The 16450-nt window shown below is 36.4% G+C and overlaps 1 protein-coding gene across 1 annotated transcript in view; it reads left to right on the forward strand.

Annotated features, from left to right (window-relative positions):
- Nucleotides 1-2473: 2473 nt before the first annotated feature.
- Nucleotides 2474-16450, forward strand: part of ttbk2a (tau tubulin kinase 2a) — a 28386-nt gene continuing 14409 nt past the window's right edge. Inside the window, exons 1-6 of the mRNA XM_059353248.1 lie at nucleotides 2474-2792; nucleotides 9092-9251; nucleotides 11326-11473; nucleotides 13300-13373; nucleotides 15158-15298; nucleotides 15674-15778. Coding sequence (XP_059209231.1) covers nucleotides 9183-9251; nucleotides 11326-11473; nucleotides 13300-13373; nucleotides 15158-15298; nucleotides 15674-15778 — 537 coding nt within the window. The 5' untranslated portion in view covers nucleotides 2474-2792; nucleotides 9092-9182. The remainder of the gene's footprint in view (nucleotides 2793-9091; nucleotides 9252-11325; nucleotides 11474-13299; nucleotides 13374-15157; nucleotides 15299-15673; nucleotides 15779-16450) is intronic.

Genomic DNA, 16450 nt, shown 5'->3' on the forward strand with positions numbered 1-16450 from the left:
TTTGTATTCCTATTTATACTGTTATACATGCATTTGAGCGTGAAATATGTTAAGTTATTGCACTATAAACATATTTAAAATTGCAGTTTAATCATATCTGGTTAAGTGCACTGTCCTATATGTGGCCCTGTGGTAGTGTCCATGAAAAATTGTGGCCCCCTCCAGCATTTAAATTGCCCATCCCTGGTTTAGGTACTTGTGTTTTACTTGAGTAAAACACACACACACACACACACACACACACACGCACACAAAACATCTGATACAAGCCTATTTGGAATATGATATGATGCTGTACTGTACTACTTATTTATCCACCACTCCAAAGCAACCAATTGGCTTCACTTTGAGGAACTACAATATTGAAATCTCTTACATACATAATTGATAAACCAGAATATAATTATTTAAACTATGTATATTAATAAAGGCTAACACTATTAAAATAAACATTCTGCATTATGAGTCATATTTCATAGTTTAAGTACACTTTGCTCATAATACTTTTGTAGTTTAACTTAAGTAACATTTTGAATGCAGGACTTTTACTAATATTGGAGACTGTTTTTTGGGGGGTTCTTGAGGTCTGCTCCAACTCTCAGTTGTTTGAAATTCAGTCTTTTTATTAAATGGTTAAGAGAAAAATCTTCTAAACATTGTAGTTTTGAACACATTTCAGCTATTACTGTAAATCTCAGTGTCAGTGTATTGGTGCTAAATGGAAAGTGGTTTGTTTGTTCATACCAAGTGAAAACACTTTAAACACCAGTGATGGAAGAAGTACTCAGATATTCTTTGCTAAAGTGAAAGTAGAAAAACTACAATGTGAAAAAATTATGTTACAAGTATATTAAAGTGGACTAGGAGTATAAAACTGCATATAATGGAAATACTCAAAATACAAGTAGGCTACCCTAAAACTGTACTTTAGTACAATAGGCCCTTTCTGAGTAAATGCACTTATTCCATTGCTGAACAACAATAAAATACATATTTGCCATAATATTTTTTAACAGATGTTATAAGTTATTTGTTGGTTAGTGCAAAACAGAAGCAGGTAACAAAGTATTTAAAAGTGACGGAGGAATAGAAAATGTACACAAGTGTAGGATTGTTGTTTTTTCCCTGTGGATCCATCAGACACATGCGCCATCTTTGACTCAATGTCGCCACCTAGTGGTCTTTAAGAAAATTGTATTTTTCCCTCTGTGGCCGCGTTCCAAACATATTAGACCGTATCCTTAAACAACACAAAGACTATTCTTCTTTAAATTTTAAAGTCTCATTTGATATCTTAAACATTTGTGTTTTTTTATTAAACGACGTTTATGTAGTAGGCTATATTCAGTAAAATGTAAAAGCTGTAAAAGAACAAACATGGATGGTGTTTTTTATTACCTTTATTAAACAACTACACATAGCAAACATTGTTAAACACACACACAGTAATTATTCTAAGCAGGCTTAAAACATATATGCCTGGCTAAAACAGCAAAGAGCAGACGAAAAATGATAATAATAAAAATAAATTTAAAAAACTAAATTCTCAACATTATTATTATTATTATTATTATTATTATTATTATTATTATTATTATTATTATTAATAATAATAATAATAATAATAATAATAATAATAATAGTATTTTATTTAAAATAAATGGTCTTTAATGATGTTTATATATATATATATATATATATATATATATATACATATATATACATATATATAGGCAGAAACTTAAAACACATATAAAACTTGTGTACATATAAAAATGAGCCATGAGCAAAATAATTGTAAATACAATAATATATATAATATAATAATATACAATATAATATACTTATACCACTTATACTATACTGTGTATATCTCTGCATATATTTAAATATATTTATTCATTGATGTTCATACCACTACATGCAACAACTTATTCAACCTATTTAACATGCTAAAATATATTTTTTCCAATGTGCAATATCTGTACTCTCAGGAAAACAATAATATATATTAATAATAATGCCAAATATCAGAAATGTATGAATGTATATAATGTGTATAGAATGTATGTATATGTCTTACTTTTTATATTCTTATTCTTATTCGGTTCTTATCTATGAGTCTGTATCTTGAGCTGCTGTGACACCCCTATTGCGGGATAAATAAAGTTATATCTTATCTTATCTTATCTTATCTTATCTCTTCTAATGTAATACTATATTGGAATATATTTGTTAATATTATAATATATATTCGACACCTTCGTTTTGCATAAAAACACCAAACTTAATAATTTTAATCAAAACATGTATAACATTATTTGTATATGTATTTACAGGTGGACAAGAGATCAAGTGACTTGGTTGTGGTGATTGTGCACAAGCGTGCACGCGCCTCGACTGTAAGGAACGAGCTTTTTTTTTTTTTTTAAAGACCCTGGTGCGCGCTCCCGAGCTTGTTGCGAGGGGCGATCGAATCGGGGCCGCGCGCGCAGGAAGGCTGATGATCATCACAGAGTCGTCACGTCACGGATCCGCAGCGACCGATAGAGATGCTGAGGTGACAGGCAGAAGGAGAAAAGGGACGATCTCATTCAGACATATTTCAGCCACGCATCAGCTCGTTTTATTTATTTTCTAACCACCGTCGCGACCGCCGCCATCTCTTCTTCATGGACGCTTCTCTCGCGATGGGATTCCGCTCGATGTCCCCGCCGCCTCCTTACGTAGAGGATTTTTTGTAACCACACCCGGCTCTTCCCTGGATCAAGGATTGGCAGCAAAGACCCGAGGTAAGGATTCAGAAGCCCGGAGGCCGATCTGTGCTACGCTCCCCCTCCTTCTCCTTCTCCTTCTCCTTTTCCCTCTCCTTTTCGCTTTTCGCTACCCCGTTTTCTCGTGCAGCTGCATGCGTTGTTGTCCTGCATGTTGTCAGAGCTTACAGTATAACCTCCTACACGCCAGGCAGGATGAGGTTGCGTGGCCTGTGTATATATATGTGTGTGCGTGGACGGCCAATGTGCGTGGACGCGCCTGAGTAAATCTGCTGTGGCAACCTACTCGCTATGCAACAGCTCTCCACAGCAAAGCCAGCCAGCCAGTCCACTGCAGGGAGGTTAATTTTTTTGGAGACCAGCATGACAGCTGGCCTGACAAATGCATGGGGACATTGCTGCAGCTTGCTACCATCACATCCCATTAGAAACCAACTCACCAGAGGTTTGTCTTTTTACATTTATTTTGCATAAAAATGAAGGATTTTTATGGCACAGTTGATTTAAAGTAAACATTTCAACCTATACTGCTCTTTATGTGAGGGTATACTTGTCTTTGAAGGCCTTTATTGAGCCGTTATGCCAAATGAACACACACTTATCCTTCACCATTTATTCAGACTGGGTCAAGATAAGATAAACTTTATTGAGCCCACATCAGGGAGAATCACTTGTAGCAGTTTAAGAGTAAAACAAATAAATAAATAAAAAGCAGATGTGGTGTCAAAAGAAACAAGACAAAAATACAAAATAAATAAGTAAAAAAAATGTTTGAATCAAATTAAATAGCTATATATAGAATATAAACACATTTAATTTAAACATATACGTTCATGGCACCATTCATACATAAAATGTAGCTGAAACTGCTTTACAGTGTCATTATAAACACAACTAAAAAAAATAATATAACAAGATAGAAAGAGTGTTATGATGGAAAAAAGTTTGAGTGATGATAAAAAATAAACACAACAGAAATGCTAAGAAATTCAATTGAATTCAATAGCTATATATACAGTATAGACACCTTTTACTTGAACATATATGCCCATGATAATAATTATCATAACTTTTCTATTATTTTAGCACATTTCATACACAAAATGCAGCTCAAAGTGCTTTACAGTATTCATTAAAAACAAAACACAATAAGATAAAAACATTAATAAACACAGAAAGAGTATTATATCATAATTGTGGAGTCATTGATCAGTTGCATCCTGTGTGACTTGAATGTGGAGGGCCTCCCCACGCTGGCTCCTCTCCAGGGCTCGTCCTGGACTCAGAGTTGTCAGACGAGACACTTATTTCATCCAGCAGCAGCAGGACAAGTCTCACTGTCTGTGTGTCTTGCTACTGAGCCAGGCCACACTGGGATTAGACAGAAAATTTAGCAGATTCCCATTCACCAGAGGCCATGAGTTATTAATGCACATGCATGCACAGACTGCTTTTAGGGGTCAGAGTTTATTTGCTTTTTGTCAATATTTACTGTCAAAACATCTCCGTGGGATTTAAGTGGAGGCGCAGCTGGAGTCCTCTGTGGCTCGGATCGCTCATTGACATTATTTCACGATGCTTTATGAAGCTGTTAAAAACTTGCAGACCGAAAGGGCAGAGGCGACGACGAGCTGCAGTCAGCAGATGAAAATGGCACTGCACCATCGTCGGTGTGGAGAAGCAGGGGGTCTGGAAGCGCGATTCATGTCGTAGATTGGTTTAATTTCTGGCCCGAAGTCAGCTCCTCCTGGGCTGTTTTTTTTTTTTTCAAACATTTTTTATTCATTGATGGTGGTTCCTGTGGAGGAGGAGGGGGAGGAGGAGCAGAGCCGTGTCTCTCTGTGAGGTGTTAGATTAGTCACAGCATGAGGCAAGGATGGCTTGTGCATAGGTGTGTGTGCACTTATGCAATGTGTGTATGAGCTTGTGTGCATGTGTGCTGGAGAAGTGGCAGTCTATGGGGCTGACTGGCAAGTACTATCTTTGCTGCTATTCTGCACACTCGGGCATGTTTTGAGGGATAAATAAAAGGCACAGGATGACTTGGACTTGATGTAAAAGGACAGGTTACGTTGTAAAGGTTAACTTAGGTAGCAGAGAGCTACTAAAACATCCATTCTCTCTTCTCTATCTTCCACTTTTCTGTCAAAAGTGATGTTTTTCTAAGGGTTGAATGTCAGCCCTCTATCCCAAATCACTCACTCATCTTACCATGCTCGTAATGTCTCATGTACAATCAGCTTGGATGTGACAGAAGTGTTTCTCCCCGTAAAAGAAGGAAAACACGAGGACGTGAGGTGACCTTGAAGTTCTGACACACAGCAGAGGTTATTTAATCAGCGAGTCTCTTCTTTCACCCCGCTGAGGTTTAAAAGGGTTTTATAAAACGTGTTTCTTTTGTGGTTTTGATGCTGAACGCTTTGGGTTTTTTGTCATCACCGATTAGCATAATATCAAGGTGTTTTTACAAGTCGGCTCTCACTTGGTTTTTAGATTTTAGAATGAAGAAATACAGGTTTTTTAGTGCTTGATGTTGACTTAAATTGTTTCCAGAAAGAGACTTTTATTGAAGTTCTATTCAGCTTTGTTCAGTGTGGCTTTAAAGAGAGATCCCCTGGCATTTCCTCTCGCACCACCATGTGATTTTGAGTGAAATATCTGCACAAATATTGTATGGATGGCTATGAAATATGGTACAAACCTCCATGGGTCCCACAAGCAGGGCTCAACACTAAAAGGTGTCAGCTTTCGGTTGCCAAAACTGAAAATATGGTTGCCATTTTTAGTCACAATTCAGATACTATGCAGTTATATTTCAGCTTAACAATGAAAATGTGACATAAAAGAACAAGAATGTGCTTGTGAAAACGACATCTAGTTGACCTGATGTATCACTTATTCAAGTGTACATGCTTTGCAGCACAAATTTCCATTCAAATCAAAGATGCTGGGATATTTTGCCTCTAAAGACTTAACAAATTCCTATTTTGGTTCTTTTGTTTTATCAATTTGCACATTTGATTGTGATGTTGATGGGTTAGTCGAACTTCACCATACAACTTAAACAACTTCATTTGTTTTGCCTCTTTCTCTGAAACAGATGTTTGTTCCCATGCATTAAAACTTGTCAATCTAAATGTTAAAAAAAAAACAGTCATTATCATGGATATTTAAACTTTCTGATGGTCCTTCATCATGATCATAGCTTACGAAAGAGACCAAAAACCAAGATGAGAGAAACCAAAATGAAGCTTAAAATTGTTATATTTCTGTCAAAATCACTTTACTTATTATATGTCTAATTTAAAGCGTCACCAAAAATAATCCGTGGAATAACTAGATACTAACAACATTAAATTCTGTGCTCCTCATTGATTGATTCTGCTGAGGCGAACTGAAAATCAGACAGAGATGCAGGCTGCTTACACAGAGCCGAGAGGAGAGGACAGGACAGGACAGGACAGGAGTGGTTGTAAAAATGCAAATAGTTCAATATGTATAGCATGTGGAGATCTTTTTTTTACTACATTCATGACTCTTGTGGGGACTTTGAAAAATGTATATATAAATTCAATTGTATTCCAATTAAAAAATATCTATAATTTTTTTAATGATTTCTGCAGTTATAACTGTTATTCTGCACAAAAGATCTTTATGAGTTGATCCACTTCTAACCTATAACCTCTGGATATATTTGAATTATATTTAAAAAATGGTGTTCTTGGACTGTCAGTGTTCATAGTTATGCACAGAATCCAGACTTTAGGATAATAAAAATTGACTTCATTCTAAAAGAACCCAGTTCAGAAGCTGTTGGAGTAATAGTTTGTCTCAAGAGGAGATTTATAACCCCGAGACATGTTGTTTAGTCGTGTCCTCTGCGTGTTCCACTCCACCTTACTCCTGACTCTCAACCCTGGGTCACATTTCATGCGTGTCATTTCACTGTTATCTAGTCTAACCACGATTTGCCCTCTTCCATCTCTCAACCTCATCCTGATGCATGATGGGATTGATTGCCTCCTTGATGTCGGGATCATGCCCCGTAGCCAACGAGTGTTTTGAAGGCTGGTTGCATAACGGTAGACGCCTGCGCGCCGTGTGCAGAATGATGAATCGAAAAGTCGGGTTGTTTGAAGCCACACTGAAGGAAGTTTCCAGCGTGTGCTCTCCTGAGGAATGCTTCTCTGTGACATACATGTTGTATAATACAGGAGTCGATTAACAGCTCCTCTACAGGAAACTCCTTTTGATCCTTGTTGTTCAGACAGCCTGCTTTATGGCAGTAAATATATTGATAAGTCACCCTTTGCAGAGGTTTTGCAAATACTGCAAATTATTTGGTTCTTACCAAGATAAAAACAAATCAAACGTAGATTTAGAAGTGTTAGACAATTTATCTTTTTTATAAGAGTTAATTTCTTATTTTAAGTGTTCAAATTGCTTTTTTCTAGATTTAACAATCTTGATTCAAGAAATCTGAAATTATCTGTCCATGCAGCAAGATAATTTCCCTCAGATTTAGTGTTGTTATCTTGTTTTTAAAAAAACAAACTTTTTTTGCAGTAATCACTATAATGAACACTTTTCCAATGTTTTATAATCCATTAATACCAATAACTTTGGGTTGCCAGGTAACAAAGAAAACCTCCCACAGGACAGTTGTCTTTTAAGCTCTTATCCTTTGGAAAACCTGCAGAAAATCTGGGATAAAATTGTTTGATTTACAATTTTCTAAACGGAGAGAACTGCCGATTTGATGGCTTCTTAGAGACCCACAAGTATTTTTTAATGTAATAGCAATATATTTATGAATGAATAAGGTCAGTAAAACAGCTTATAAATCATTTATAAGGGGGGTTGAGCATACCTGAGCAAGAACAATTTACATCTTCATCAGATGTTTGTGCAAAAAGACACAAAATAATCGCATTCAGATGAATTTGAACATTTCTGTAGCTTGAATTAAGAATAAAAGTAAAACTTGCTTACAGAATGCTGTCTAAAGCAAATTAATTTTTACAAAACCCATTATTATCATGATGCAAACTTTGCCAGATTACACACCAGAGTTCATTCAAAATGAGGCAGATTAAGGACTCTTGTTATATCTGACCAGACTTTATTTATAAGATGACCTGCTACTTGGCTGTCATACACGGAAGATAAATTGCTGCGACGAATGATACAAACGTGAGTCCTTTTTGTAATGTAAGACGCAGGACTTTTGTCTGTGAGTTGGTGGGGCAAGTTTTTCTAGAAAGACAGCTGCTGGCAGCAGGTGTGGCAGCTGCAGGGACGGTCGAGTATCAAAAAGCTCGAGTCATTAAGCCGGGGGTTTAACTTTGTCTCACAACTGGGGAGACTTTCTAACAGGCCTAATGTCAGTCAGGCCTGTGAAACGTTCTTGTTAACCCTCTGAACCCCAAAGCAGTTTCACGTTTCACGTTTCACTGTGGCCTATTTTTTCAAGTCCTGCACCTCTATGGAAACAAAAAAAAAAGAAAAAATGGAAGTTAAATTTATTTGATATTTGATAATAATCTATTTATATAACATTTTCCAGTGTTATCAATGTTAGAAAAACAATTGGGCCCCTCACATGCTATAGCTATTGAATTAATTACATTTCTACATCCTCTACTAACAGCTTCTCTTGACCGCTCCTCTCAGCTCTGTGTAAACAGTCTGCAGTTCAGCTGAAGTTTCACCCACTTTATATTTGGTGATTGTTGGTCTCAGCAGAGTCACTCAAGGCTTCCCAGTCACACTACGGAGCGCAAAATTATTATTTTTATTTTTTAATCAGGATCTGGTTAGTACGAATTAATTAAATATTTATGACTTTATTCTCGTAATTAATTCAATATTTTCGACTTTATTCTCGTAATTAATTCAATATTTTCGACTTTATTCTCGTAATTAATTCAATATTTACGACTTCAATCCCGTAAATAAATTTTTTTTTTTCTAAATGTGGCCCTAATACTCCGTTGTAGGTTAGTGCAAATGCTTTATTTTGGGTAAAAATTTCAATTAGACATGTAGAATAAACTGATTGTGATTAATTATTGCTATTTAAAACTTAAATTTTGTTATTTGTCCTGACAGAAGTGTTCGTCAGTGTTTACAGTTTCTTGCTCTGATTAATGGTGTAATTTTGTCTGTCCATAATGTTAAACACCAAATAACCTTTTTTTTTAAGTGCTCAAATTAGTAGTTTAGTGTAGATAAGCCTAAATAACCAGCATTCAACTGATTTCCTGTTGATTTCTTCCTCTGTTTCTGACAGTTTTGTGTCTCTTGGGCTTCCATAGGGTTCTCCATCAGGCCCAAATGCCCGTCCCAGTCTGAGGCAGCTGGTCGAGGGGGAAGCAGCGAGGACATCGTCCCTGGTCCACAGACGGGATGAGCGGGGGAGCGGAGCAAGCTGACATCCTAAGCGTGCTCTCCCTGGTCAAGGAACGATGGAAAGTGGTAAGTGACGTGTCATTGGGCGACAATAGGCGCTGTGTTTGTGCAGCCCCATCGCTGGCTGGCTCGCCCTCTGTCCCACAAACAACAACTCTTTGTTCATCAGACAATGCTTTCTCCTGCTTTCCTCTGAAGTATCTCACCTGTGGCTCGGACAGTTTGGGGTCGTGTCTCTCTGTCCAGGTAGGGCTGCTGCAGTACAGGAGGTCCAAAAATAGCCTGTATAGCTATTTTTGGCAGTGCAGTGTGCTATAGGCAGCAGCAGCAGTGCTTCCCGAGGGCCCCATGTCTCTCACTGCTGTGCCAGCCTGGGTGCCATGTGAGGCTGTTATTCCTCACTGGCAGCCAGGCACCACTTCCTGTCTTCTACGGAGCAGAGTTACATAAGAACGCTGCAGCTAATCCCACGACTTTAGCTTCTAGTGCGACACAAGACTCTGTGAGTGCGTGTGTGTGTGTGTGTGTGTGTGTTTGTGTGTGTGTGTGTGTGTGTGTGTGTGTGTGTGTGTGTGTGTGTGTGTGTGTGTGTGTGTGTGTGTGTGTGTGTGTGTGTGTATGTATGTGTGTGTGTGTGTGTATGCATGAAGGACAGTGAAGGACATGTTGTAGAAGTTAAAGCTCCACTAGAACTTGAAGATGTGACTTCAAGTGAAAGAGTAGAAAAAATGAAATGGAATGTAATTTAAGTCAATAATACAGATATAAATAAGGAATAATAAGGAATGGGAATCAATTTATAAATACATGTAAATATAGATATTTAATTTACAAAGTCCCCTGAAAAAAATAAAATCATTCCTTTATAAAAAAAGGTCATTTGTTAAGTAAAAACAATTTATTCACCTACTTACCTATTTTTATTTATTTATTTACTTAACTTTGTTGACTCATTGATATATTTTTATTTATTTATTATTCTATTTAAGTTTTTCAGGATTTTTACATTTTTTAAATTCATTCGTTTATTTATTTCCTTTGCATATTAATATCATACATGTATTTATATATTTATTTATTATTTACTTACTAGCAGGATCAGACCTGCTATTGTGCTTGTTTAGCATTTGGCTCAAACACAAGCGAAACTAAATCAGTTAAGAAAAATATATATATGAATATTTTTTATCTAACCCTACCCCTGCCCTTACCCACTCGTGGGTAGGTGGTTTTAAGAGGTCTTGTATAGGCCTTCATCAGTGCAAATCCTATAATAATATAATCCTATAAGCATTACGAACATTAAGGGTTTACAGCTGAGCTAATTACCGATTAGTCGATTGAACGTCATAACCACCAAAGTTCAAAATAAGTTGTGTCATTGGATAAAGTCAAAACAATTACAGTACTGTAGTAAGAAATATTTAACACTGCTCCCTTCTAGGATGTTCTAAACTTAATAAATATAAAGTAGGATTTTCAAAATAAAAGCATATCTTAAAGATGATCTTTTGTATTGATATTTTCACTTTGCAGAGAACTTTGGTTCATCGATCATTGAATCATTTACCCTATAACCTATACCTATTCTATCACATCTGTCCATATTCTTCTATTTCACTGTGTTATTGTTTAAAAAAAAGCAATCTGGACATTTTTAATTTAATCTGGATGAAACGGTAGTAAAGTTATCCACATTCAGATAAAAGGACTATGTTTGATTTGCTGTGGAAACAGACAATATACAGGTGCATCTCAATAAATTAGAATATCATAGAAAAGTTTATTTATGTCAGTAAATCAATTAAAAAGGTGGAAACAACACATTATATAGATCAATAACACACAGAATGAAACATTTCATGTCTTAATTTATTTAAGTTCTTCTAATTATAATGAATATGGCTTATCTTTAATGAAGACCCTAAAATTCAGTGTCTCAAAAAAAATTGAATATTACTAAAGACCAATTTTAAGAAATATGTTTAAGATGGAAATGTTATAAATCTATATGACTCAATACTTGGTTGGGACTATTTGACTTACTAATGGAAATTAACTTTTCCGTGATATTCTAATGTATTGAGATGTATGTGGGTTTTTTTTTATGTTTTCATAATGTGTCATCATCTTCCTCCAGGCGAAAAAGATTGGGGGCGGCGGGTTCGGGGAGATCTACGAGGCGGTGGACCTGCTGACCCGGGTCAGCGTGGCGCTGAAGGTGGAGTCAGCCCAGCAGCCCAAACAGGTGCTCAAGATGGAGGTCGCCGTGCTCAAGAAGCTCCAGGGTGAGTCGAAATGGATTCAGTGGATTTGGTTACATTTCTGGAATCGATTGATATTCTCTCACACGGTGACCTATTGAAAACAGGACGCAGAGTGTATCGGGAGAAAAACAGAAGCTCAAGAGACATTTTCAGTTTTTTTTCTGGTTTGATAAAACAAATAAGCAAACCAATCCAGGAAATGTCATGCTTCTAAGTGCAGGGATCTCCTCTGTGCATCGATAGCAGGGTTTAACAGACTCTCCCTCTGAGGCGAGATATAGATCATCTGACTCATCTGAAAACACAATCTGACCCGCGGTTCAGTCTCTGCAGTGCAAAACACATCGTCACCCAGCAGATAAATCATTCTTCATTTGATGTCTTGTGTTTTAATCCTGGTTTAACCTACATAATACAAATTATTTTCTACTTAGTTAAATCTTTTAACCAAATAAATATATGAAGTATGCATTTTTAAAAGTGTATTTATGTTAGATTAAAAAAACAAAACAAAGTCCCACTTATTCGCTTCCTAAAATTGCTATAAAAATACTAAATTATAGCATTATTTTTCTACTTTTAATTTTTTAACCAACATTATAACTACCAAATATTCATTAATTTTCAGAATTTAAACTTTAAATGACCAGTTTTTTTACAAAATAACACTGCTTTAAAAAAAAAAAAAAAAAAATTACCACTGCGGGATAAATAAAGTCACATCTTATCTTGCCTCTAAATTAAGAAATAAAAAAAACCTCACAAAAACCTCTAGTGGAAACCAGAGAACCCTGACATGATACAAAATATAGTTTTTTTGCTGTAATTGCTAGATCAAAAATTGTGGATTTAATGGGTTTCAATGGGGATATTTTTGAGTGTGTGTATTCTGGATACACGGTTTATTATCGACTCATCATGGGAGCTGAGGTTGAACTAAATTTAAAAAACAAAACAAAAAAAAACTCACACCCCTGCCGGAATGTACGCCATATTCAATAACACAGCTAAAATGATCAAAGAAGGAAGTAAGAATGTGTGTGTGTGTGTGTGTGTGTGTCCTGACATTCCCGATGTCTCACAGCAGAGACACATGATCAACACCAGAGAGCAGCTTCAGGGGGTTGTATAGTTTTCCTCCTTATTCTCTCTGTTCTTAACCATGTCTCTTCTCCTCCCCTCTCCCTTCCTGCCTTTTGACCAGTATGCTCTTTTTTTTCTGTGAGGGGAAAATCAATGGGCTGGGATCATGTTTGCTGTCTAATGGCTGCAGCCTCGGGCATCATGGGTTTGTTGCTTCCTGAGGGAGCCAGCATGTAACTTGAGACGGGCTGAACTGCCGGCCCCCCCCCCCCAAACATTTCTGACCCGCCCAGCTGTGGAGAGTAAACATCAACCTACTACTGAGTCATATCAAGGGTCATATGGAGCTAATAACAGCTTTTTTTGTTTTTTGACCCTTTATTTGAATTTGTTGAATCTAAAAGTCGTGTTTTTAACGTGGAGCTTTGGTCAGTAAGTGTTTATTTCCACTGTGTGCTGAGATGTTTGAGGTGTGGCCGCAGTCGAGCTGCTGGCGCAGCAATGTCCTTTGAGGCCGGAGCAAATTCACACACATATGCACAAACACACGAAGCACTTCATGCACATGTGTCGACCCTGCGTTATGCGCTGCGGCCTATAAATCAGCAGACTCGTCATACAGGGACTCTGGGAGGGCAGTGAGCTGTAGAGGGCAGGGGAATATGAACACATCATCATGATTCACGCAGCATCTTACCATGGAAGGATGCAGCTGACGTCAGGTGACCTCGTCTTCTGAAACTCTCTTCTTATTTATCTCTCAGGTAAAGACCACGTGTGTCGCTTTGTGGGATGTGGCCGCAACGACCGCTTTAACTACGTGGTGATGGAGCTTCAGGTTGGTCTACATGCAGAAGACTTATGAGACTCATATGAACTTACTTTTAACTGGTTCTATTAACCCGGTGTGAAACAAGCAGTAACTGGATCAGTAAATTAATGATCAACAACATTATGATGGTCGATTAATTAAAAAAGTGCTAAACATGTGCTGGGGTTTAGACTTGGGGTCTGTTACAATTTTTTTTTAACAGATATACATTTAGATTTAGATTATACATTTACATTTTGAATTTAAATCTATATTTATGAATATTTTTTATTTTGTTTCAACATTTAGATGTATTATTTTTATTTAGATTCAAGATTTTGATTAAGATTTAGCGTTTACATTTTGATGTAACATTGATTTTTTAAATTTTACATTTAGATGCATTATTTTTATGTTTAACATTTATTTTTAACATTTACATTTAAATCAATATTAAATTTAAAATTTAGATTTAATATTTAGATTTATCATTTAAATTTAGATATTTTAGATTTAACATTAAACATTTAGATGTAACATTTCAAATGTATTTTTTTTCCCTACGTTACTTTGTTAACAAGCACATAGCGTGCAGTTTTACATGAATTTGTGCATCATATGAAAAGAAAATCAGCTATTGTTACAATATTAGACTGTTGGTCTTACAAAACAAGCAATTTAAAAATGGTGAGCCACGTTTCAGAAATGTCAGTGTGGAGTGAAGTGATGGACAGACTGACGTCCTGCTGACATGATTCTCTCCATGTAGAGAGAATCTGCAGTGTTCATAAATTGTATCACCTGCTGTGATCTACAGAGGCATCAAATTAGTTTCCATCACTGCATCCAGAACACGAGGCTGTAATACCAAAGTCATGATCACAAATACAGAAATATATTTTATCTCAGCAGTGAGGGTTTTATAAAGCGGTCTGGTTTTGATTTATTCACCCACAGGAATGGTCGATTTTCATGTTCTGCACCGACTCCCATGTGTTTAATCATGGACTCGGTTTTTTCACTGTTGGCTTGTTTTCTGTCAACTCAAAATATTTGGTTGTCACCAGCCAACCATTTCAGCTAGTAAAACTTTTAATAGTGACTATATTTTTTTTGATTTATTCCAGTTTCTGTGTGTTGCTTCCAAAAGAGAACTAGATAAATAAGTTACGCTTTATTAACCCTTTGATGCACAACATGGGTCAAAAATGACCCGCATTCATTTCCCATGTTATTTATTGCTTGCTTTCTTTTCATATCAACTTATTTTATGATTGAACATTCTAAATATTCTTTAAATATCTTGTTTTTGATAACAACAGATCATTATTTTCATTTTGCTTCTCATCATTTATGAAGAAAAAAAGTTTTTGTATTATAACTAACATAGCTAACTACTTGGCTAAGTAGCTTGCTAAGCTAACTACTTAGCCAAGAAGTTGGCTAAGTAGTTAGCTTAGCAAGCTACTTAGCTAAATACTTAGCAAAGAAGTTAGCTTAACAAGCTACTTAGCTAAAAAATGGATATGGCTCATTTTTCAACCATGTTGTGTATTAGAAGAGTAGTGACAGAAAAAGGGATTTTATTCAAAAATGAATAAAGGAAAACATAAAAATTAGGATGTATGATGATCAAAAACAAACTAATTGAGGAAAACCTGGAATACTGAACGATGAATTATTGCAAAGATATAGAACATAAAAACTGTCGGGTCACTTTAGACCCATGTTGTGCATCAAAGGGTTAAGACACACAGGTCTGCTGTAATCTTTATCAGACTGAATTATCTTGACAACATGTGCTCTCTCAGGGTCGTAACCTGGCCGACCTGAGGAGGAGTATGACGCGGGGAACCTTCAGCATCAGCACCACGCTGCGTCTGGGGCGCCAGATCCTGGAGGCCATAGAGAGCATCCACTCTGTGGGCTTCCTGCATCGTGACATCAAACCGGTGAGTCACAGTGAGCCGGCTGCAGCGGAGGAGATTTTCTGCTTATTTCATTACATAGCCTCCATATTTTACCGAAAACATGAGAATATGTTTGTATATATTTGGCCGCATGTGTTGTTGCTGATTCAGTATTTTGTTGCACTTACAGTAAGCTGGCTCACCATGAGTGCTGGCTAAACGCCCAAAATATAGCTGAATGTAAATTATCTTCTGTCCTCTGAGCTGCTGTATTAAATCCTATTCCACCATAGGAACACATGTATCTCCGCAGGGCAAAAAGAATAAAAATAGACATTTCATATCTTCATGATTGCATTCACATTTGATTGATTTCATTGTTTTTTTTAACCATTGACTCGTGTTTTTCTGCTTCAGTCCAATTTCGCAATGGGCCGATTCCCGAGCACCTGTCGAACCTGCTACATGCTGGACTTTGGTTTAGCTCGTCAGTTCACCAACTCTTGCCAGGAAGTCCGACCTGTAAGTGCCCTCCTCTGTTACTGACTGTTATATTTGAATAATTATGAGACGGCAGATAGCCAATGTGTCTTGTTCCACTGTAGCTTTCCTCTTTCCCACTGGCCTGTACAGTTTTTAAGTATGTGTACATTACATGAGTATTTCCATTTTATGTAACTTTTTACTTCTACTCCACTACACTTTACTCCACTACATTTAGCTGACAGCTCTAGTTATTTTACAGGTGGAGATTTAACATGAAAAACATGATACATTTAAAGTGATTACACATGGTTTTAAATTAAACCTCATGACAGTATATAGTAGTTAAAATGAGCCCTATCTTAACAAAATTAAAAACGCTGCTTACATAAATGCATCAATGCAAAACATCTAATAATATATTTGGAATATATAAATCAATCTGAGTGAGTCCATTCTGCATAACGAGTACTTATAATTTAGATACTTTAAGTACATTTTGATGCTGATACTTTTGTACTTTTACTTCAGTAAGTTTTGAATGCGGGACGTTTACTTGTAGTAGAGTAATTCTGCAGTGGGGTGTTAGTATTTTTTACTTAAGTAAAGGATCTGAATACTATTTTCACCACAAAAAACACCTGTGTACACATGGTCCAGGCCTTAGTAGTGTAATGTGATGTGATATTATGCCAAAATTGTGTTGCTTGC

Source organism: Centropristis striata, chromosome 16 (assembly GCF_030273125.1).
Source record: "Centropristis striata isolate RG_2023a ecotype Rhode Island chromosome 16, C.striata_1.0, whole genome shotgun sequence".
In the NCBI taxonomy this organism is placed as follows: domain Eukaryota; kingdom Metazoa; phylum Chordata; class Actinopteri; order Perciformes; family Serranidae; genus Centropristis; species Centropristis striata.